This window comes from Esox lucius, chromosome 16, assembly GCF_011004845.1.
Source record: "Esox lucius isolate fEsoLuc1 chromosome 16, fEsoLuc1.pri, whole genome shotgun sequence".
NCBI classification, from domain to species: domain Eukaryota; kingdom Metazoa; phylum Chordata; class Actinopteri; order Esociformes; family Esocidae; genus Esox; species Esox lucius.
The window spans coordinates 7,448,931-7,475,200 of record NC_047584.1 but is presented as its reverse complement, the minus strand read 5'-3'; the positions used below and the strand labels follow the sequence as shown (position 1 = coordinate 7,475,200).

The 26,270-nt window shown below is 38.9% G+C and overlaps 1 protein-coding gene across 1 annotated transcript in view; it reads right to left on the bottom strand.

Annotated features, from left to right (window-relative positions):
- Positions 1-26,270, bottom strand: part of mlphb (melanophilin b) — a 103,911-nt gene that overhangs the window by 55,881 nt on the left and 21,760 nt on the right. Inside the window, exon 3 of the mRNA XM_034286695.1 lies at positions 3,960-4,181. Within this exon, the coding sequence (XP_034142586.1) occupies positions 3,960-4,181 (222 nt within the window). The remainder of the gene's footprint in view (positions 1-3,959; positions 4,182-26,270) is intronic.

Genomic DNA, 26,270 nt, shown 5'->3' with positions numbered 1-26,270 from the left:
GACTACTGTATCTGCAAATGGCAGATTTCTTATGGAATGTCTACACTGGCAAAAAGAGGCTCATTATCAGCAACTGTCAGTCATGTGTTCCAATGGCACGTTGTTTGCTAATCCAAGTTATCATTTTAAAAGGCAAATTGATCATCAGAAAACCCTTTTTGGAAAGGAAGAAAAAAGGTGCAGTGGTCTCTTACATTTTTCCCGGAGCTGTAGAAAATGACGACAGCATATAGGAATTTTGGCGCACCCAAAGAGGTTTTAGCGAGTGCCAAAGGAAAATCACCAGCGCAGAAATGATAAGAATTGTAAAAAAAAAATATGCATTTCAAATTCTCTATGAATGTCTTTTAAAAGCAATTTATCAAACAGCTGTTGAACAAGCAGAAGATAAGCAGCTGGACAGCAGGCAGGAATGTGAGCTCAAAATCTGAGACTGAGAGGTTAAAAATTGAATAGAATTACATGAATTAACATTGTTATTATTAACATTATTATTTTGTAGGAAAGTTTTGTTAATGGGGTTTTGTGATGGCAATCTCTAAAGAAATTTCCACAACAGGTTTAATTTATTTAAGCATGATAAAAAATGTTGTTTATCAAATGGTCAGTAATGACAAGAAAACGTATATATTAATTTCATAAGGTAACTCATTACTGTGCGCGGACCGATCATGCTTACTGTCATGCGTAGTCAACCCCCATGCTTTCCTAAAGCATTGTGTATTGTAGATGTCCTGCATGAAATGGAGATGGCAGCCAGTGATGTGCTCCGCTGACTTGCAATCAGCAGCAGAGCAGCTGTCGTACCAGGCGTTAATGCAGCCTGATAGGATGCTCTGAATGGTGCACCTGTAAAAGAGAGATTTTGCAGACATGCCAAACTTCTTAAGTTTACTCAGGTAGTATATTTGCTTTTGGGCCATTTTTCCAGCAGAGTCTGCTTGCCTGGACCAGCTGGGATTATCTTTGATGAGCCCACTGAGGAACTTGAAGTCTGAGACTCTCTCCACTTCAGCTCCATTGATGTGTGCAGGGAGGGAGGATTTCTCCTCTGCCGCTTCCAGTCCACCATAATTTCCTTAGTCTTGTGTTGAGAGAGAGTTTGTCCTGCCAAGTCACTTACCTCCACTCTGTATTCGGTCTAATCATTTTGGAGATGTGAACCAGGATGGTGGTGACGGCTGCAAACTTAAGGCTGATGTTAGAGCAGTGTGCAGCCACACAGTCATGCGTGGAATACAGGGGGGACTGAGTACGCAGCCCTGAGGGGCTTAAATGCTCATGGTCAGTGCAGAGGAGGTGAGGTTGTCCATTCTCACCACCTGGGCTCTGCTCGTCAGGAAATCCAAGATCCAGTTGCAAAGAGAGGTGTTAAGACCCAGGGTCCTGAGCTTGGGAACGAGCAATTGTGGGTTTGATTACTGGCTCAAAATGGCCAGAAACAAAGAACTTTCTTTTGAAACTCATCCATCTATTCTCTGAACAATTAAGGTTATTCCATGCGAGATATTGCCAAGATCTCTTACAACGCTGTGTACTACTCTCCTCATAGAACAGCACAAACGGGCTCTAAGCAGATTAGAAAAAGGAGTGGTACACAATTGAGCAAGCTGACAAATTCATTAGAGTGTCTAGTTTGAGAAACTGAAACCTCACAGGTCCTCAACTTGCAATTCATTAAATAGAACCCTCAAAACACCAGTCACAATGTCAACAGTGCAGAGGTGACTCTTGAATGCTGGTATTCTAGGCAGAGTCTATCTCAGACTGGCCAATAAAAAGCAAAGATAAAGATGGACAACAGAACAAAGACACTGTTATGGACAGACGAATCAAGGGTTTGAGGTGTTTGGATCACAAAGAACAACATTTGTGAGACTTGGACAAAATGAAAAGATGCTGGAGGAGTACTTGATTCCATGTTTCAAGCATGGTGGAGACAATGTGATAGTCTGGGGATGCTTTGATAGTGGTAAAGCGGGAGTTTTATACAGGGTAAAAAGGATCTTGAAGAAGGAAGGCTATCACTCCATTTTGCTACGCCATGCCATACCCTGTGGGCGGCATTTGATTGGAGCCAGTTTCCTCCTACAACAGGACAATGACCCAAAGCACAGCTCCAAACTATGCAAGAACTATTTAGGGAAGAAGCAGTGAAACAAGCATACACTCTCATACACACACTTTTGCAAAAGCATTCTTTCATAATTGTTATAGGTTTTTTACCAAAGAAAATGTACCTCTGTTTTATCTTTATTTGAAGGAAGTTGTGTGACATCAAGTAATTCTCACACACAAAAGCACTCATTCCTGTTACTCAGTGCTCATTCATGTTACCTAATGTTTATTCCTGTTACCTAATTGTTTTTTATAAAAAAAATAAAGATAAAAAAAACATATTTTTCAATTATGTTTGGTACAAAATTTAACAATTGTATGATAAATCACATGATAGATTTTTGAAAATATTGAGGTGCTTTTGATAAGCACCCAGGCTATCATTGCAGTGTGCAGTGTTTCGTAGCTCAGCTGTAAAATACTGTAATTCCTTAAGAGTTGCCATAGGCTTCTTTGTGGCATTCTACCCTAGTGCATATCTCGCTTTATCCAGCACATTCAAGACGAAGGAACCTTCAAATCAAATGTGGAATAAGGTTTTTCAAAAGCACCAATTAGGGGTAGGATATAGTACATTTTCCAAGGCATTGAACATTCCCAATTGCACAGTAAATTATATTATAAAGAAATGGAGAGAATATGACAACTCTAAATCTGTCTAGAATAGGCCGTCCTCAAAAATAAGTATATGTGTGAGAAGAACACAAGTCAGTGAGGCCACAAAAACGCAGACCAATAGCACTATGCAAAAAAGACATAGTTGACTATTTGACAACTGTTTGCCAGAAGACGTGGGCAAATCTAAGGCCAAGTAGAAGAAGATTCTATGGTCTCATATAAAAATAGAGCTATTTGTCCTCAATGCTAATTGCTTTGTTTGGAGCAAGCTTAACGTGTGTGTTGATCTGTGACAAAAAACATTTTGATTTCAAAACTCTGGATAATTCCAAGGAGGTGAATCCTTTTGAGAGCCATTGTATGTTTTTCCTAGAACCAGTTTTATTGTGTAAGCAATTGTGAAAAACTGAAATAGCATATCAAGTCCTGTAAAAACATATCTCAGAAATGTTTAATGACATTGCTCAAAAAATTTTACAGAACACATAATCATCACTGTATAACACCAATGTCAATTAAACTTCTGGGATATCAATCCGTCCAGTTAGGAAGCATAAACGATTGTGAATCAATGTCACCTGTTTTGGTGCAAATGAAGGTGACAACAGGTGCACTGGAGAGGCAACAGCAAGACAACCCCCAAAAAGGGAATGGTTTTGCAGGTGGTGGCCACAGATAATTGCTCCCTCCTTATCCTTCCTGACTGATTCTCTAGTTTTGCGTTTTGCTAGTGTCCTTGTTACTACTGTTAGTATGAGGCGGCCCATTCAGGTTGCACATGTAGTCCAGCTCTTCCAGGATGGCACTTCCATATGTGCAGCCGCAAGAAGGTTGGCTGTGTCTCCCAGTACAGTCTTAAGAGTATGAAGGAGTATGTGAGTGTCAATCCAGCCCTCAATCGATTGGTGATTTTCGTTTCCATTGACTGTTGCCACCTCATTTTGTTCTCAACGAAAAATACAATGTACAGTAATGATTTTGATCTTTAATATATTTCATTCATTGAGACCCGATGAATGAAATTTAATAGTTCCCTTTATTTTTTGGAGCAGTGTATTACACAGTTTAATGGCACATTGGAGTGCTACTAAACATGTCTAGGGGCAGATCTGCCTTAAAGGCAGAAATGAATTACAATTAATTAAGAGGGCAGGCTCTTTCATGTTAGTTTAAGTGTAATAGTTGTTTAGCTAAGATAGCATAAGTATGTTTTTCAAGCTCACCTAGCCATGCGGCAGGCATCGCATACCCAGCCGCGCTCCTTCTTATTGTAGCAGCTGCAGGCCTTGCAAGCAAACAGCTGACAGTCCAGACACTGGCGCTTGCTGTTCACCAGGAACTTGAAGGGATGCAGACAACGGATGCAGTGAGACTCTGTTAGGCTGGTCCCAGTGCTCAAGAGTTCTCTCTTGGTGTCCTCTTTCTCCAGCTGTGTCTTTAGTTCCCTGAATACAAAATGTTTGAATAATTGATTATCGGGTAATCAAACAGAAACTGATCTATTTCTTGAGAATAATTACTGTTGTGGATGAATGGATGGATTGAGAAAGATAATTTGTTGTTGGATTATGGGTGGGCAGACTCACATGAAGACTGGAGGACAAGAACAAACAAAAGCAAAGACAACGTGACTCATGAATGGACAGACAATAGATAAGATAACGTGACTGATAGCAGGCTTACTGATAACAGTAAGCCTGCTATCAGTCACTTTCCGAATCTTCTAATATGTTCAGTGTTAAACAGGCCTTTTCCATATGGACCAAGACATGTGTTTCCTTTGGCTATTGGAAGAAATGAAAGAGCGCAGCTTTCTTTGATGCTCAAGAGGCACAGCACATAAAAAACAAACAAACATATACAAAAGAACAAAGGCTATTTTTTCAGCCTTGGATTATTGCGCTCACATCTGTGGTTACGTGTGGTGATATACTGTATTTTCAACATAAGCTGCAACCTGGCCTGGGGAAACAAATGTCAAATTCTGTAGAGTCTCCCTCTTCTAGCATAAGCCATCTCGTACACACCAACATGAATAGCCTAGAGGCTTTTGCTTTTAGATGAGGACTGAAGCATTATTGCTTCATTTAAGGGGGACCATATGTCAGAAAAATAACCCAAACATCAAACCAATGCCTGCTTGTGACAAGAAAATACAAACAACCATTGTAAGCAGCATACTGAGCTTTTTGAGAAAAACTATAATGTTCATAGGTTCATGCTATGTAGTTTTTTCGGCATTAGGCCAATGCATTTACAACTAGCTTGCTGCATGGGAGTTCTGTGCGAGATTCAAACATAATGGTTGTAAACTCTGCAGATAATTTTTTTTTTTCAACCTGAATAGTCTGAATCCTAGTCACTGCTAATCCCTTTTAGGTCTGTGGCCCTAAAAAAACTGCCATATTGTCCATATGGTGATTGCTTCATTCATGAACTACAGGATGTCAGGATAATCAATACTTCAATTCAAATCTGGTATTAAATAAGAAAAAATGTTCTGATCTCCATTTAATCTATTTTACAGGAGAATAATTCCATATGTCACAAAATGATCGATAACTCCATTGTTATCTCAATAAGCTAGTTCACAAATAAAAGCAGGAGTGCATTGTAGATATACACTACTGGTCAGAGGTTTAAGACACCAAAAATCACACAGTTCAATGTTTTAATAAACTCTTAAATTAAAGAAAATAAAACACATAAACAATTGTAGATAAAAAAAGAAATAATGGAATAATTCTGTTAAAAAAAAAAAGTGATCTAAATGTTTGAATCATCAAAGTAACCACCTTTTGCAGATATATCAGCCTAACAAACTCAAGGTATTCTTTCTACAATGGAAATAAAATATTTTTTGGAAAGAATTTCTCAACACTGTTGCAGAAGTTCCCACAAATGTGTTGCACTTTTTACATTGCTTTGCTTTGACCCATCTGCCCAGTTCATCCCAAACCAACTCGTTTAAAGTTGGTTATGGCGTTTAAAGCTGGGAGGACGTAACTTTCAAGAACAGGAAGTATTTCTGCATAATTTTCTCCAGAAGTCTCGCCGGTCGCTTTTGTGACATTAGTTCACTCTTAAAGCCCCACAAGTTATCTGTTCACTTTATTCAGCTCATCTAAAATTGTCTTCATCCGACCAGGTAAATTGACATGCCATTCTATATATTAAAATTAATTACTTATCTAACAGAAGAATTGCCACATCAGCGTCCCCATGAAATGCATGCTCCTTGGGTTCCATCCATCATGGATAGGCCAATATCATCCAGCTTGCAGACCCACAGACCACCCAATAGCATCAAGCGAGCTGCACCAATCTTCACTTCTGTTTTCGAACGGCATTTATTTGTCTTTCTTTTAGCAGATTTATTTTCCTTTGATAAAAACATATTTTCTTAGTTACTGTTACATTCTAAATATCGTCCATTTTTTATAAAAGTGTATCGCTAGCATGTCTCGCTGCTTGATCCAGAAAATGTATGTAGTAATTTCCTAATTTTCTTTTCACCCTCCACTCTTTTTGATAGGTCAAATGCACCACTTCCTATGCGCTGGAAAAAATGTCCCGCCCTTGCACGAGCTAACCACTTTTTTCCTTAGCAGCAAAACACAGTATATAAAGGTTTTTCATATGGGCCATCCATGATCCAGTTTAATAGAGTAGCGATGTGTTAATACAAAAAACGTGCGTACAGCTTTAAGTCTGGAGACTGTGCTGTCCATTCACATTTTTTGAGGAGTACAGTCCTGTTTTTTTCAGGCACATCTGATATAGGCTTGAGGTACACTTATATTTGGACACTGACACAAGTTTTGTGATTTTGGCTGTTTCGGAATTATAGCTCTTTAATATGCAACCCCACCCACCCCTTTTTTCTAGGGACCAAATGTAATTGGACTGTGGACTCAAAAGTTGTTTCATGGACTGGTGTGGCTTATTCCCTCAATATTGCTTCATCAATTAAGCAGATAAAAGTTCTCATTTGGAAGCTGTTGCTGTGAACCCAAAACATGTGGCTCAATGCAAGTGCAAGGCTGCAAAAGAAACAAAAATCCACCAAAGAGATAACAGGAACATTAGGAGTGGCCACTTCAAAAGTTTGGTACATTCTGAGAAAAAAAAACAATGCACTGGTGAGCTCTGCAACACATAAAGGCCTGAACATCCACGAAAGACAACAGTGGTGGATGATCATAGGATCCTTTCCATGGTAAAGAAAAACCCCTTCACAACATCCAGCCAAGTGAAGAACACTCTCCAGGATGTAGGCATATCATTATCCAAGTCAACCATGAAGAGAAGACTTCACAAGAGCAAATAAAAAGGGTTCACAAAAATGTGCAAACCATTCATAAGCCTCAAGAATAGAAAGGCCAGATATTGCCAAAAAACATCTTAAAAAGCCAGCCAAGTTTTGGACGGTATTTTTTGAAAAGAGGAAACTAAGATCAACCTGTAATAGAATGATGGGAAGAAAAAAGTATGTAGAAGTCATAGAACATCATCTGTAAAGCATGGTGGAGGCAGTGTGATGGCATGGGCATGCATTGCTTCCAGTGACACGGGGTCACTAGTGTTTATAGATGATGTAGCAGAAGACAGAAGCAGCCGGATGATTTCTGAAGTGTATAGGGATATATTGTCTGCTCAGATTCATCCAAATTCAGCTACGTTTATTGGACGGTGCTTAACTACAGATGGACAATGACCCAAAACATACTGTGAAGAAACCCAGGAATTTTTTAAGACAAAGAAGTGGAATATTCTGCAATGTCTGAGTCAATCACCTGCTCTCAACCCGATAAAGCATGCATTTCACTTGCAGAAAATAAAACGTAAGGCAGAAAAACCCAAGAACAAAGAACAACTGAAGACAGCTACTGTAAATGCCTGGCAAAGCATCACAAAGGAGGAAACCCAGCATTTGGTGATGTCAATGTGTTCCACACTTCAAGCCGTCTTTGCCTGCAAAGGATTCTCTACAAAATATTTAAAAAATCACATTTTATTTATGATTGTGTTCATTTGTCCAATTACATTTGTGCTGGCGTACAGAGGCTATATATATATATATATATATATATATATATATATATATATATATATATATATATATATATATATATACACACTCACCTAAAGGATTATTAGGAACACCATACTAATTTGACCCCCTTTCGCCTTCAGAACTGCCTTAATTCTACGTGGCATTGATTCAACAAGGTGCTGAAAGCATTCTTTAGAAATGTTGGCCCATATTGATAGGATAGCATCTTGCAGTTGATGGAGATTTGTGGGATGCACATCCAGGGCACGAAGCTCCCGTTCCACCACATCCCAAAGATGCTCTATTGGGTTGAGATCTGGTGATTGTGGGGGCCATTTCAGTACAGTGAACTCATTGTCATGTTCAAGAAACCAATTTGAAATGATTCGAGCTTTGTGACATGGTGCATTATCCTGCTGGAAGTAGCCATCAGAGGATGGGTACATGGTGGTCATAAAGGGATGGACATGGTCAGAAACAATGCTCAGGTAGGCCGTGGCATTTAAAACGATGCCCAATTGGCACTAAGGGGCCTAAAGTGTGCCAAGAAAACATCCCCCACACTATTACACCACCACCACCAGCCTGCACAGTGGTAACAAGGCATGATGGATCCATGTTCTCATTCTGTTTACGCCAAATTCTGACTCTACCATCTGAATGTCTCAACAGAAATCGAGACTCATCAGACCAGGCTACATTCTTCCAGTCTTCAACTGTCCAATTTTGGTGAGCTTGTGCAAATTGTAGCCTCTTTTTCCTATTTGTAGTGGAGATGGTACCCAGTGGCGTCTTCTGCTGTTGTAGCCCATCCGCCTCAAGGTTGTACGTGTTATGGCTTCACAAATGCTTTGCTGCATACCTCGGTTGTAACGAGTGGTTATTTCAGTCAAAGTTGCTCTTCTATCAGCTTGAATCAGTCGGCCCATTCTCCTGTGACCTCTAGCATCAACAAGGCATTTTCGCCCACATGACTGCCGCATACTGGATGTTTTTCCCTTTTCACACCATTCTTTGTAAACCCTAGAAATGGTTGTGCGTGAGAATCCCAGTAACTGAGCAGATTGTGAAATACTCAGACCCGGCCCGCCTGGCACCAACAACCATGCCACGCTCAAAATTGCTTAAATAAACTTTCTTTCCCATTTTGACATTCAGTTTGGAGTTCAGGAGATTGTCTTGACCAGGACCACACCCCTAAATGCATTGAAGCAACTGCCATGTGATTGGTTGATTAGATAATTGCATTAATGAGAAATTGAACAGGTGTTCCTAATAATCCTTTAGGTGAGTTCATATACAGTGGTGTGGAATCTGAGCGTGGTGTGGAATCTGAGAATCTGAGCATTAACAATTACAATATGTACGTTTCTTTGGAAGTGAATGTGCATGGATAATGAGAACAACAGAAACATCTCTGTTTAAATTATCTCTCTGCAGGTTGTGCTCTGATAACCCCAGGAATGTTCACATTGACTATTTGGCATGGGGGTTACTGTCTTGGAAACCTGATCTTTGCTATGTCGAAACACCCGTAATGTATAGGCTAGCTGGAAACTAACATTACAGTGAGAAGATAATGGAACGTTCACCCAATGACATCTGTGCTGCAATTTTCCAATAAACTTGAGCGAACTTCTCCCTCGATTTGATAAGGGTTCTACATTATTTGACCACTATATGTAACCACCAATTTCTAACAGTGGGGAGAACAAGTATTTGATACACTGCCGATTTTGCAGGTTTTCCTACTTACAAAACATGTAGAGGTCTGTAATTTTTATCTGTGAGAGACGGGATCTAAAACAAAAATCCAGAAAATCACATTGTATGATTTTTAAATAATTAATTTGCATTTAATTGCATGACATAAGTATTTGATACATCAGAAAAGCAGAACTTAATATTTGGTACAGAAACCTTTGTTTGCAATACCAGAGATCATACATTTCTTGTAGTTCTTGACCAGGTTTGCACACATTGCAGCAGGGATTTTGACCCATTCCTCCATACAGACCTTCTCCAGATCCTTCAGGTTTCAGGGCTGTCACTGGGCAAGTAGTAGTTATTGTATCAATGTCATTCACGAAAGGCTAATAAGCTGTTAAAACAGCCAGTGGCAAAAACCATACAGTTAATAAATGCTATTTGTGGTGGTGGTAAAATTTATAATAAACTTTAAAGTTTAACACAATGCGTAATGGCATCTAGCGACATATTACTGGCTAATATGTTTTTAAAATGGCCAGTGGCAAAAGTCATGCAGTTCATATACTATATACTATTTCATATACTTAATAAGAAACGTTACTCAGTTTAACACGATGATGTGTGGTGTCTAACGAAATATTAAAACTTGATGTGATGTTAATGTATGCCAATATTATATTATGTCAATATGCGATACTGACACCCGGTAAAATGATCAGCTCTGTGGTGTAGTGGTTAAAGTTTAATGTATTTATTTAATGCACTTTGAAGTTATTCGAAATAATGAAAAGCACTTTATAAATATCATAAATTATTATTGTTATTAATTATATATATTGTTTTTAATTAAAACACTACCCAAATAAATCTCCTTAGTTTCACTTTCAAGTGCCTAAGACTTTTGTACAGGTCTCTATATATACATAATACCTGTAACAAAATACTTTTTTCCTCTGTCAGCATTGGATAATTAATTGTGTAGTAATTTAGATGTCGCTTTATGTTGCAGTAATCAGGCATGCACACGCATTATTGGACAGGAAAAAACGTCCATGGCGCATTTGGTGCATCTATGGACATATGGTGGATATGTGTCTCTCATTGGAAAACTGGTACAAAAAGGTTATATAGAATTTGATTGCTGAAACCTGCTCAACACTGCTTGGAGTGTTCTCACTTGTCATCTTGATGGTGATTTCAGTTAATTTCCTAAATTGCATTCACACTTTTGCACTGCCTTCACTGAATATGTAATGATACTTGCATAAGTGCTGGTTTTATTTAAAAGCCTGGACCTGGTTTCCCATAAAGGATCTTAAGGCTAAGTTCATAAGATGCTTTTCGGAAACTGGGCCCAGGTAAAGGCTTTTATTGTTATGTGTTCACTATTTGGCTACAGTATTGTGGCCAATCCTTGTGGAATGTTTATGTAAAGTTAGATTATCCGTAGTCTGTGCCCTGAAGTAGCTATTTCTATTCAGTAAACTTTTTTTTTGAAGATATCCATGCTATGGACAATCAAGCAATTAGATTTTGATGAGTAGGACATTTTTTTAATTATGAATTACTTGTATGTAAAAAGTATTTTTTAAAGAAGTTTGTTTTGGAGTCCATTTCCTCCAACCGAGAGATACAGGATAAGAAAACAGGAAAAAGGTTTAGAGAACCTGTAGAACAAACAGATGGAAGACATAACTTGCTTTACCATGGTCAGCAAATCCCTTGACACTGTATAAACATTCAATGTGTACATGAAAGTCATAGATCAAAAGTGGGAAAGATTTAATTAGAAGTAAGAGAATTTGGGTAAATGTGGAAAATGAGAAATAGTATCATGACATGCAATAGATGCCCACCTTAATGCTGTTTCCAAGGTTTAGAAACAAGTACTGTTCGTTGATTATGGTGACACTACAGTAGATGCTAACACTACAGAAGATGCGACAACTTAGTGCTGTTTCCAAGGTTTAGAAATAAGTACTGTTCGTTGATTATGGAAAAATACTTCCCATGGTATACTGTAACAGCAAATATAAACAATAGACATTCCTTATACATTGCTCTTAACATTATTTCTATAATTTTCTAAAAGAGATACAGTCATAGTGAGGGGTAGTGTAAGTTATGTCATTCAGTATCACCCCTAAACTGTCACGTGTATTACCAGCAGAAAACTAACAATAAAAACCAATCCAGCCTGGACCTTTGTCGAATTCAATTAAATTACACAAAAGGGCACACACAATCCAAAACCCCAAACTCTCTTATGGAAAATTATACCAATGTCCTTGGCAACTTCTCACAAACAAAAGATGGCCTTCTGAGTAATTCTCTGAATGTTCCAGTAATTAGAAAACATTTATGCAGACTTATATAGATAATTACCACATGACTTCCATTCTGTGTGGCACCCATTTGGGCAATGCCACATTGATGAGAAAACTCATCAGACTCAACATGAGTAGTTAGCTAATATGTTAAATACTAATCAAATGTTGTGAGATCTGGCAAAAATCTGCAATGTAGCCATGCTGGAGCTGGTCAACAAATCCAATGAATAAAAGCTTGATATTGCTTACTGAACTGTGCCGTGTTCTCAAGACGCAATCTAGGAAGGTTACTACTTAGTAGCTATGCATGGTCAGCAAGATGGTCCCTCAGAGATAAAGCAGTGCAGCTGTGAGGTAATAGCAATGGGATATAAAAGTAATATCTGTTAAATCTGCCCTCCTCTGACGGCCTTAATCCCAGGGACTTGGTATGTATCCTGTGCCTGTCTGATTTGAATAGCTAGAATATCCGTGCCGCTGGCAAAGTTCTAACTAGTTACATGGTGGCGCGTGGCAGCCTTGTTCCTCAAGACTCTTACCATTGACAGTTTATTGGAAAATAAGTATTTTCATTAATACAGCCCTGTTTCCAAAAAAGTTGGGATGTAAAAAAAAAAACAGAATGCAATGATGTGCACATAATTTATCCCTATATTTAATTGAAAATAGTAGAAATGTTGAAACTGAGAAATGTTATAGTTTTTGGAGAAATGCATGCCCATTTTGAATTTGATGCCAGCAGCACATTTAAAAAATGTTGTGACAGGGGCATGTTAACCAATGTGTTGCATCGCCTCTTCTTTTAAAAATACTCTGTAAGCATTTGGGAACTAAGGAGACCAGTTGCTGTAGTTTTGAAAGTGAAATGTTCCCATTCTTGCTTGACATAGGATTTCAACTGCTCAACAGTTTGGGGTCTCCTTTGTTGTATTTTTCATTTTATAATGCGCTAGATGTTTTCAGTGGGTGACAGGTCCGGACTTCTCTAAATTCTCTGAATTATGTACCGTAGATGATGAGATCCCCTTTGCAATTTTACATTGAAAAAAATCCTGTGCAGCTATACCATTTTTAGTGCAGGTGGTGAGTGATTAAAGTTCCAGTTGTTGGATATCCGTTTACAGTTGTAAGGCAACAAGCTAAGATATGATGTTAAGTTTTTAAACTGACATGGAAGTTTAATAAACGTACAATTTTAAGGCACCCAGTTGCATTAGTATTGCAAGATTTGTCTACATTTGGTCAATAAAGGTTGAGCATTGTGATATACCTATAATCTCTGATTCTCTTAATTAAAAAATGTTCACTGTACATCTATGGAATAATAATATACTTTTCAAATCTTTAAATGGATCAACATTTTCCACCATCACAAATATAACAATATAGTTCCATATTTAAGAATCAATGGGTATAAGCAATATATTAGTAAAACAATGTATTTAGTTACCACAGATTTTTGTTTACCTTTAACCAGAAAATAATCTGCTTAGCTGGCACTCTAGGAAACATGGTATGGGAGCCAGACATTCACATTAACACAGCAAGCTGAGATCCAAGTTAGCACAATGTTTCCATACAAGGATAACTCCTGGATGCAAAAGACCACACTCTCCCAACTCAGTCCCTCTCTCTACCCATCCTTCCCCTTCAGCACTTCTCTTTCTCTGCTGCCTCTTTCTCTCTGCTTCTGTCCCACATTCTATCCTTACTATCCTCTCTACAGTTGATTCAAATGAATATTTGACCACTTGCCACATCCTCCATAACCCACATGAACTGAATGGGAGGGAGAAAGAATTATAAAACCATAACACAAATGTTTCCAGAGGCTGAGTTAAATTCCCGTGCAGAATTAAAGCCATTTTCCTATTTGTTCCCAAAAACCACAACTTGATTTGATACAGGTTAAGCCAAGCAACTCTTTTAGTTTCAAAACTTGTTCAATCTTAACATTACATTAAATGCCATGTTTTGTTTTATGATTTAACCATTATGTTATGACCTACAGTTGAATGGGAATCCCATAATAAATAAAAGACATGTTTTGCCTGCTCACTCATGTTTTACAAATGGTATATACAGTGGATATAAAAAGTCTACACACCCCTGTTAAAATGCCAGGTTTTTGTGATGTAAACTATTTGCAATTTTAATGAGACATATAATGTGAACAATTCAATTGAAAAACAAACTTAAATCTTCAAGGGGAAAAAATGAAAAATAAAAACCTTACAATAACCTGGTTGCATAAGTGTGCACACCCTCTTATAACTGGGGATGTGGCTGTGTTCAGAATTAACAAATCACATTAAAACTCATGTTAAATAGAAGTCATTACACACCAGCCATCATTTAAAATGACTGATTAATCACAAATAAAGTTCAGCTGTTCTAGTAGGATTTTCCTGACATTTTCTTAGTTGCATCTCAGAGCAAAAGCCATGGTCCGCAGAGAGCTTCCAAAGCATCAGAGGGATCTCATTGTTGAAAGATATCAGTCAGGAGAAGGGTAAAAAATAATTTCCAAAGCATTAGATATACCATGGAACACAGTGAAGACAGTCATCATCAAATGGAGAAAATATGGCACAACAGAGACATTACCAAGAACTGGACTTCCCTCCAAAATTGATGAAAAGACAAGAAGAAAACTGGCCTACAGCAACATTAAAGGAACTGCAAGAATTTCTGGCAAGTACTGGCTGTGTTCTACATGTGACAACAATCTCCCGTATTCTTCATATGAATGGGCTATGAGGTAGGGTGGCAAGACGGAAGCCTTTTCTTACAAAGAAAAACAACCAAGCAAAAACAAACAAGTCTCCCAAAAGGTGTCTTTTATATAGGTAACGAGTTGAGATTAGGAGCACACTCTTAAAGGGAGTGTTCCTAATCTCAGCTTGTTACCTGTATAAAAGACACCTGTTCACAGAAGCAATCAATCAGATTCCAAACTCTCCACCATGGCGAAGACCAAAGAGCTGTCCAAGGATGTCAGGGACAAGATTGTAGACCTACACAAGGCTGGAATGGGCTCCAAGACCATTGCCAAGCAGCTTGGTAAGAAGGTGACAACAGTTGGTGCGATTATTTGCAACACAAATGAACTGTCAATCTCCCTCGGTCTGGGGCTCCATGCAAAATCTCACCTTGTAGAGTTGCATTGATCATGAGGAATGTGAAGAATCAGCCCAGAACTACAAGGGAGGATCTTTTCAATGATCTCAAGGTAGCTGGGACCATAGTCACCAAGAAAACAATTGGTAACACACTACGCCGTGAAGGACTGAAATCCTGCAGCGCCGGCAAGGTCCCCCTGCTCAAGAAAGCACATGTACAGGCCCGTCTGCCAATGAACATCTGAATTATTCAGAGGAGAACTGGGTGAAAGTGTTGTGGTCAGATGTCAAGCTCTTTGGCATCAACTCAACTCGCTGTGTTTGGAGGAGGAGGACCCCAGGAACACCATCCCCACCGTCTAACATGGTGGTGGAAACATTATGCTTTGGGGGTGTTTTTCTGCTAAGGGGACTGGACAACTTCACTGCATCAAAGGGACGATGGACGGGGCCATGTACTGTCAAATCATGGGTGAGAACCTCCTTCCCTCAGCCAGCGCATTGAAAATGGGTCGTGGATGGGTATTCCAGCATGACAATGACCCAAAACACACAGCCAAGGCAACAAAGGAGTGGATCAAGAAGAAGCACAGTAAGGTCCTGGAGTGGCCTAGCCAGTCTCCTGACATTAATCCCATAGAAAATCTGTGGAGGGAGCTGAAGGTTCGAGTTGCCAAATGTCAGCCTCAAAACCTTAAAGAAGAAGTGGCAAGGAAGTCTGGATCCTTATATGATTGGCAAATACAGTACATTGTAAATTGAGGAATTATGTTTCCAACTCGAATAGAAAGAAGAAGAAACTGTATTATGTATTATGATTGTATAAAACATGATGGAAAAAAGCTCCTTAAATAATATTATAGAAAAAGAAAAAGTAATTTGACCCCATCATGGATTGAAGTGGAAGGATCGTTTATAACTAAACCTGTAGACATTGCAAATTATTTCAATGATTATTTCATAGATAAAGTTTGTTGATTAAGGCAGAAAATGCCCACATCATACTTTGAGTCAAATTATTCATGTATATCAGAAGAAATAATGAATGATAAGAACTGTTCATTTAAATTTCGAGAAGTGACAAGAGAAGTAAAACAACTATTATTGTCTATTAATAATGACAAGCCACCTGGTACGGACAATCTTGCTGGAAAGCTATTGATGATGGTAGCTGACCACATTGCCACTTCCATATGTCACATTTTTTATTTTAGTCTTGAGAATAAGTATTTCCACAAGTGTGGAAAGAAGCAAAGTTAATCCCCTTAGCAAAAAATGCTTTTTTCTGGCCTTAATAGTCGACCAATTAGTCTGTTACCTGCTATAAGTAAACTTTTAGAAAAAATTGTATTTAACCAGATACAAGGTTATTTTACTACGAATGAATTGTTAAGCAAATACCAGCATGCTTATAGAGAAGGACATTCAACTTGTACAGCTCTGGTACAAATGACAGATGAGTGGTTAAAGTATATTGATCACCAAAATATTGTTGGAGCAGTATTATTAGATTGTAGTGCTGCTTTTGACATAATTGACCATAGTTTATTATTGGGGAAGCTCAAATGTTATGGTTTTACACCATCTGCATTAGCATGGGTAGAGAGCTACTTGATAGATAGAACACAGAAGGTGTATTTTAATGGAAGCTTCTCTGAAGTGAGGTCTGTAGCATGTGGGATTCCACAAGGGTCTTCATTAGGACCATTGCTTTTTTCGATCTTTATGAATGATCTCCCACTGGTCTGTAGAGGAGCTTCTGTGTCTATGTATGCGGATGATGTAACACTTTATGTGCCTGCACCAGCTTTAGAACACATTACTGCAGCTCTCAACAATGAGTTGCAGATGGTATCCAATTGGGTTACTGATAATAAACTTGTCTTAAATATAGCCAAGACTAAAAGTATTTTATTTGGAACATAATTTTCATTAAAAACAAGGCCCATGTTGGATTTGGTACTAAATAATGTTGCTGTTGAGCAGGTACATGAAATAAAGCTTGGGGTAACATTAGACTGTACTTTATCGTGGTCAAGACATATAGAGGAAGTGGTGAAAAAAATGGGGAGAAATCTATCTGTAGTTTAAAGGTGTTATTCATTTTTAAATCCATATTTAATTAAACATGTTTTGCAGACACTAGTGTTATCGCACTTAGATTACTGCTCTGTGGTTTGGTCAGGAACTACAAAGAAGAATTTAGGGAAACTACAGAGGGTTCAGAATAGAGCTGCTCATTTAGCCCTTTGCTGTTCATTAAGGGCTAATGTTAACAAAATGCACGGCAAACTATACTGGTTACCGGTTGATGAGAGGTTAAAAGCATCACTCCTTGGCTTTATAAATAAAATTAATTAAAGGGAAAAAAATGAATTGTCTGTATTGGCAACTTACTCTGAGCTCTAATGAACAGTATATACCTCAAGAGGCATGCCGTTATTGGTAAATATATTGGTAAAAAAATGTTTTTTTTTTATGATAACTTATGTATATGTATGTGTATGTATGCATATGTAAGTATGTGTGTATGTATATATGTATATTTGTATTTCATGAAAATTAGTAGTTTCAGTGTATGATTGTGCATTATTATTATTCTTTTTTTGCATTTGTATTTGTGTTATGTGTTATGTGTGGACCCCAGGAAGAGTAATAACAATAACACAATTGCATTACCATGGGTTTCAAACTTATCAATCAGTTTGTGTGCATGTGTGTGTGCAGACACCAATGGGCACCCCCCACCCAACACACACACAAACTTTCCAGCATGTATTAAACATAAATAATTAACAACCAGCTTCAACACTAGAGAACACAGAGGAAAACATTTGTGGATGAATGTGTAAAGGAAGTTGAGTCAGTGTGTTGTGTGTCCTGGAGAAGAGACAGACCCGGACCCGGAGAGCGCGAGAATCGTAGTCTGGCTAAAATTGGCCTTGTGACTGTGACATAGTCATTTTCCACTAAACAAAGGGATCTTTCCACCCATGTACATTCCAGAACCAAATGGATACACATGGTCTAGACAACAAAGGCAGACAGAACTATTCTTCAACTTACTGGTGTTTTGACCAATCCGGTCAGCTTTGAATCATCATCAGCAGCTGCAACCAAGTAAGCTCATGCTTAATGTGAAGCTGTGACTGTAGCTAAGTGTAATGGTCTTCGGATGCCTTTAATGCCTCAGGACCTCACTGACTTGCCATCATTGAAGGATCCATGAATTCTACTATGTATTACACAATAGAATGTCAGGCTGTCCATCTGTGGCATGCAGATGTGACATGCAAACATATATTTTGGAATTGCCTAAACTAATTGAGAATATTTAACCAAGCTCAGTAACCCACACATGTTTAAACAGTTCTGCACTGACAAGAGTGAAAAAGAATCCTACATAATTACTAGGGGTGTAACGATCCATCTACTACATGGATGTATCGATTTATATTTGTATGATCCAACTACATCGATCTGTGCTCAGCAAGTTGGCATTCCGGACGACATATATCGATCTAACATCATTTTAAAATGTAATCAATCGATTGTATCGATACTAGGAAATAACCCATTGGATTTAAGCACGTCAGACTTTATATGAATGTTTTTTCTTCGCACTTTTAATGATAAAGGCGATAAACGTTACTCGATTCAGTCTGCCTATCCGTGACGTCATCGCCCCGCGCCAGCAGCAGCGCAAAGACAACAAAACATAGCATGGCAGAGGAGAAGCCGACGAGCGAGAAATTATCCAGCCACCAGTGCGGTCCAGTGTGTGGAAACATTTTGGCTTTTGCAAAGACGGGGATGTTCTAAATAAGTCGCTCGCTGTTTGTAGGATATGTAAAGGTCAAGTAAAGTACAAATCACGACAAATCTCTCCAACCACCTACTAAGGCGCCATGGGATTTCACACATCACCGACCGTGTTGGTTGCACTTTATTCAAATAAAATGTGAATGCATTTGCCATTAATTGTTGTTTACTTGTTTGTTTATATCCATAATTAATTGTTACCTGATTCCCTTACAAGAAACAACAGGAATCTAGGAAACTTCACCTGCACTGTCCAGTATCCAGGTATTTATTTCAGTCACACTGGTTGAATTTTTGGCTAAAAAGTTACTGAATCGATTTCAAGTCACTGAATCGTTTCGGATCGTATCGTTCTAAATGAACCAATATCGGCCTTGTATCGTATCGACAACCACGAATCGTGATACAAATCGAATCGTTGTTAAAATGAATCGTTACACCCCTAATAATTACACTTCAGGGTGACACATATTGACATTTACCATATAAAATACCCTATAAGAAAATATATATTTGATCTTATGACTGATTCTAATTGAATCTAAATAACAGATATTGGGTGTACCAATTTGTACCAACAAAATGGTGTCATAATTCACTGATGTGTGTGCGCGCGCACGCACATTCATGAATAACTTTGTGGTAGGTTAAGAGAACCTTTATATCTCTGATTAGCTGATAGATTAATGATCGGGCGGGGCATGCCTCAAATCTGTTCGGCACTGCTCATATGTGCAATTTGTAGTATATTTGGGACAGCAATGGTTTTTGAGAGTGTGCAGATTTTCAGTACATAGTAATACTATCAACACCACACATTCAGCCACTGGCTGCTAAAATTAGGTTTAGCAAAAAGGCTAAGTTACAGGTACAGGTACCTTGCATGTTCGTTTGTGTTGTTCCCCACCTATTGTTTCCCCAGCTCGTTGGTGTTTCCCACCTGGCAGTCATGAGTGTATCGCCTGACTGCTGAGGTGGACCAATCAGTGGACACTCATCCTAATTGCACCATCTGTTCCTTTTTTCCAGTACCCAATCACATCACACATCCCCTGGTTTATCCAGTCAGTTGGTTCTCCCAGGGAAACTGTTTTGCTTTACCCCACATGGACATAGACACTCTTGAGATACATACCCCTTTGATAGACTGACACTTGATTCGTTCATACATCACTTAGTTTAGCACATACAGTACATCTCACTTTGTCCTGTTTCATGTATGTATTGCTGTGGTGTTTTGTGTGGTGTTGTCTAGTCAATCGGTTGCTGTTTAGTCCTTGTTCAACCTGTGTGTTTTTGTTTGTTCCTGTGTCCCCGGGAAAAGTACATTTTTAGCAAGTCGCCCTTGGGCATACACAACCTGTGGGAAAACTTTGTCTAAAAACAATAGTTAGAACTGAGCAGACCAACCATTGTATTTTTGTATTGGTTAGTAGTCAGCTAAGCGGTTCATGAGGCAGGAAAGATCAGTTTAGGGGTGTTTGGACTAGGGCTCCACGATATATCGTTTAAGCATCGACATTGAGATGTACGCATCTGCAATAGTCACATCGCAGAATGTGCGATTTAGTAAGGTAAACATATATCAGTCTACAATAAATATTTTTCTAAATAGAAATGGAAAACCAGCATTATATCTGTCTCATATAAGGTAATTAACTCTGATTTTTGGGAGCAGTAAGTGTAGGGTATATTGTGTTGTTTTGGTGATTTATGACCCTGGTGGGTGGGGCTTCCAGAGTGATTTGACAGGTGGGCGGGACATTCGATTTGCAGGGTGGGACTTCCAGTGTGACATATGGACTTCCTGTATCACATGTGTTAGGGCGGAACCTCTGGAATGATGTATGCATGTCCGATGACTTTGTAATTTCTGATTACATTGATGTGTCCATGTTTGATGTTTTACAACGACTGATTAGCAAGTGTTATAACAGGTGCGATATGTTTGATGTATAACAATGGGGTCTTAGGGTTCTGGAATGTTAAATTCCCAGGCAATACGTGTTATATCAGCAGCAAGATGTTTGCCAGGGTTCAGCAATGCTATAACCCCCCTGGCATTTTGTGTTCCGATAAGTGCTACAACAGATGTCCTACAACCGGTGGGTGGTAACCTTTCATGTTTTATGAAATGATTGCCGTGGTGTGTGTATTTAAACTACGCAGACCCCTGTGATGGTCATTTAGTATTGCCTGAGTAAACCTACATAAAAATTACAAACCATGGCGTCTTGTGCAGCGATCAGCATTTTGGGTGAAACACCATTGAAAGCTAACAGCTTAACCGCTGCTACACCAGGATATCAACTTCACCATCAACTACACCAGGATATGTTGGCACCGGAATGGAAGTTGGATGACGGTCGGATCGGAGGATACATTTTCAACCCAGAGATACTGGAGGTTGCATTTTATGAATTACCCGAAGGCCATGAGTTTAAGGCGGGTGTGACTGATCAAATGGTTATAATGCCAGATTATTTATTTGGGCCAAAAAAGGCGCACATAATACGATAGATGTACTGTTTAAAGTTGTCGAGGGAATGAAGCAGTATGACTCTGTTAGATTGGAACTATTTCCGGAAAATGTTAGCGGGTTAGATTATGACTGCGACTGCGGAATGTTCGATTGACGTAAGACCCTGAAGCCCCGCCTTAAGCTAACACAGTCCTCAACACAGCATAAAAACAGACAGACCGTCTGTGACTATCTAGCAGTCGGAAGAATTTACGAATCTCAAGATTACAACCAACCAGAGACTGAAGAGCCCAAGGCTGAGGACTGGTTGTGTGACGCCAGGGATGACAACGCTGAAGCCTTGCATCAGGGTTTCAAGCACCGCTGACCGATGTTCACGTGGCCGTTAAGAACTTTCTGCATGAGCTCAAGTTGGAGCCGAACATCACACAGAGACTGAGTGAGAACAGGGATGAATACATGGATACATTTAATGAGGATGCTATATGCGACGCAGTGTTGTCTTGGCGTGACGAAAGCAATATAGTTATTGTTCATGATATAAATTCAGCTGGATTTGGTTGACATGAATACTTACAGTGTAAAAGATAATGTGAAATTTATGTTACCAACCATAGATGTATTAAGCAAATACGCATGGATTTGTGTGCTGAGACATAAAATAAAGAAGTGAGCATTTGAAGACATTAAAAGAAGGAAGAACACCGCAATAAGTCCAAACGGACAAGGGGAAGGTTTTTTTTTTATTCACATTTTAAAATGTTAATGAAGAAGTACAACATAAAACATTTTGCTACAGGAAATGATGTCAAAGTGAGTATCGTAATAAAACAATTAAATCATGAATGTGGAGGTTTTTTACAGCTGCCAACACTCATCGCTATGTGGAGGTTATTCAAGATTTAGTTCATGGTTACAACCAGTCTGTTAAGATGAAGCCTGCTGAGGTTTGTGAAGAAAAAGTTCTCAAGAACCTGTATGGTACAACAATAATGAGAAATGGTAATCAAAGTTCTGGGTTGGGAATACTGTGAGACTCTCAAAGTTGAGAGGAGCGTTTACAAAAGGCTATGAAAAAGGGTACACAGATGAATATTTTACAATAACAGAATGCATTCCTCGGGTACCTCCTGTATATAGAATAAAAGATTACGATGGTGATGTGATAGTTGGGACCTTTTATGAACAGGAATTGCTGAAAATAATTATGGCTAAGGATAAAACTTTTAAAGTGGAAGCAGTTCTGGATGAGAAAGTACAGAAAGGGAAGATAATGAGTCTTGTGAAATGGCTTGGTTGGCAGGAGAAATTCAACAGCTGGATACCATCGGAACAAGTGGTTGACCTAGAAACTGGATAAAACTCCAGGATTTTCAGGATCACGTCATTTACATTGACTGCGATCAGCATGGGTGACGGTGGCTTCTACATAATGCTGCCCAGTAACTCGTCGAGACATGTCTATCCAAACAATTACAGTTTGAGCTATACCATAAAATTTGCCAAAGTTAATGATTTGAAAGGTGATTGGGAAGTATCTTTGATAGAATAACAGTACCCGTATACATGGAAGACTTTTACATGGGGTGAAAACGCATTTGAACTACATGACTTGAAACATGACAAAACTTGGAAATATGAACTCAACACTGGTTATTACAAAGGCATAGGAAAACTAGTGGCAGAGATCAAAATGTATATAAAACCACATGGTGTATACTGAATAGTCTCCCCTTCTCGAGCCGTAAACTTCAAATGAATTGTATGAAATGTAAATGTACATTCTGTTGTTCTTTTAAAGCCTGAAGCTTTGTCAGCCATTGTTGGTGCATCAATCCGTACTGAATCTTTGTCACCGGATTGATGGTTGCTGAACAATGACACTTTGGGTGACCATGCTAGAAACAGCCTAGAAATTAATAGACTGTACACACCCCATCACGTTCAGCATATCCATCAACATAGTAGGCATTGATTTTCAATTCACCCCTGTTCAGGGCGTGCTGCATTGATATATTCTCATCAGAGGCCACATATTCAAGCCATTGGATTAAGCTGTTTGAGAATGTCTTCTGACAACGGTTGTAGTTGTCTGAGGGGACCAATGCAATGATGTCCTTGGTGAGGAATCTCTTGCAAAAGACTTTCATGCAAGCCGAAGCAATCGTAATTGACCGGAATGGGTCAACACCACCACACTCCAGGAACTGTAACGCATACAACCCTCTCTCAAGATTACCACATCATTAAGCCTTTATTTCATCCTGCATGACTAAGGGGTCTGCGGAAACAGTTGCGTACCATTGCAAAAACACATTTTTCTTTAGCCATAATGATATTCACACCGTAGTAATGCGGTTCTGGATGGGGGCCAACATAGTTCTCATTCAAGTGCCAATACCATTGTTAGCAAAGGTACTGCATCAAGATGTAACCATCGAAACCTTTAGAGTTGTGTGCTATAAATGTGTAGTCATTATATTTCAGTTGCCTAAACTTTTGGAAAAAAGCAGTGTGTACTCCGGCAGAACACCACGTTTCGTTGTCAAAACTTATTGCGCACACAAAATTTGCAGTGTGTACACCATTCACCGAGTTTGGCAATTGTCTCAAAATAATAAAATATGTAGCGCTCACTGGGGTCCTCGGGCTTAGAGGGTTTTATGAAGCACTGATGATTCATTTCAACAGCCAGATCCACGTTACAATTGGGACACATTTTAGCTGTGCACTTGTGCGCTTTATAGTTGGTGATACTAACATTGTAATAACGGCCGCAATCGACACAGTATTTCTTCTGGTCACACCTGCTAACCCAACAATCCACACTTTTGTGGTGCTTCAAGTTTTTATGCTGTCTATAACAAAAGTCAGAATAACATATCCGCTTACAGTCCGGGAACTGCTTTGTGTTACGTGGTTGGGTATGACAATCTTCATAAAGACAGACACTACAGCTATGTTTACAGCCATGATTGCTACTGGTGTTAAAACCTATATAACACCACTCACAAACATATGACACACTCAGAAAACCCTTCAGATTCACAATGCCGTAGAAATGGTAAGTGCATAAACACGATTCTAGGGTGGTGGTCCTCGCTGTTTTGAAACCATCCCATGTTCGATGAAAGACATCAATTTTACACCCTATCATTTCTGCAAACCAAACAATATATGTGAATGCCACACAATCATCTAACGCTAAACCAGATCCCGTACGTAACTCACGACCACTAACCTGGGCCTCAGCATATGTGTACTGTGGGTTCAACATACCCATCAAAAAAATGGAAAAACATGTAGAATCATTATTCACAGCCACATATAAATGCCTTCTTTTTTTATTGATAATCTGCTCAATCAACAGTGTTTGAGCTTCACGTCATAGGGCACCACCCTCACGGTTGTTGACAATTTGTCCCACCAGCTCTAGTGATTCTTCAATCATAATCTCAGCATTACTCTGCATAACACTTTCAAGTAAATTACCAAACGTGCGTTCATTATATTAATCTGCTCTGATGGTCACATGGGGATATCAGAGATTCACCAATCATCTCAATCTGCAGATGATCACCAGGCCCGTTTACAAAGTCTGAAGCTCTAACAATCGAAGTATCCAAGCCATAATGATTGCATAGAATGTGGCAAAATCACCAACTTCACCAGTATTTTGTAAAACAATTCAACATTGTCAAACATCTTGCTTCTGATATAACACTTATTGCCTGGGAATTTAACATTCCAGAAACATAAGACCCCATTGTTAAACTTTTGGTTGCCAAAAGAAATGCATTGTCAATTACATGGAATTATTTTGGCTACAGACAGGATGATGTTGACCAAAAACAGGTACTTTGTCGAGAGTGCCTTGCAATTGTTGCCACAACACAGCCAATTTGTTCGATCATTTAAGGCAGCACCACAAATCTTTGTATGACGAGTTCAAAGCATCTCAATGCCGTCCAAAGCAAAAATCTATTTTGGATGCATTTGCCTGTATTACACCATATGAGAAAGATTCCAAATGGCAGAGAGAAATCACAGATTCAGTAACATTTCACATCGCCAAAGACATGGTACCAATTAACACAGTTACCAAAGAGGGTTTTAAAAACATCCGGTTGCTTGACAAGCGGTATGTAATGCCATCACACAACTATTTTTCTCAAGTTGCCATCCCAGAGCTGTATGAGAAATGCAAGGCACAAGTTGAAAAAGAGCTGTCACAAGTGGAATATTATACAGCAACAACAGACTTATGGTCCAGCCGGACAACGGAACAGTACATAAGTCTGACCGTACACTTTATTAATGAGGACTTCCACCTGAAAAGTCACTGTTTGCAAACTGCATTTCCCCAGAGGATCATACAAGTGAGAACATCGCTACAGGGATGAGAGAAGCTTTAGCTGATTGGGGCCTAGATGAGAGTCGTCTAGTCTGTATTACAACAGACAATGGCGCGAACAAGTGGACCAGATTGCAGTGCTTTGGCCACAGACTGCATCTAGCTGTTGTTAAGTTATGCCCAATTGCACATTCTATTTTACTACTGTTGCTATTGCTATACTATTTCTGTTATATATTATTATCTAGCAACCTGTTCTGAAATATAACAATTTTAATGAGTTTCAATATTAATTGTAGAGGATGGGGCTGGGGAAGAATGAAGGATACATACTGTCAGGTTGATAGCCAAAGCTCTTTCTGAATACATCCTTTAATTTTTCATATTGCAATATGTATTGCAGAAAAAATATATATATTGCAATGTCAGTTATTTCCAATATCATGCAACCCTAGTTTGGACTATATTATTTCATTTGGGTCCAGCTCAGCCCCCTTTCCCTAACTCCTTTATCGTGTGTTTATAATGAAAGTTCTATGTTTGACGGAAGCTTTGGTTGTCTGTGTCATTTCTTCTCACTGTTAATGTACACTATACCACTTTGGATGAGTTTTATGTTCTGGGTCTCTGTACCATCCACCCTAGACTGCCAGAGCCA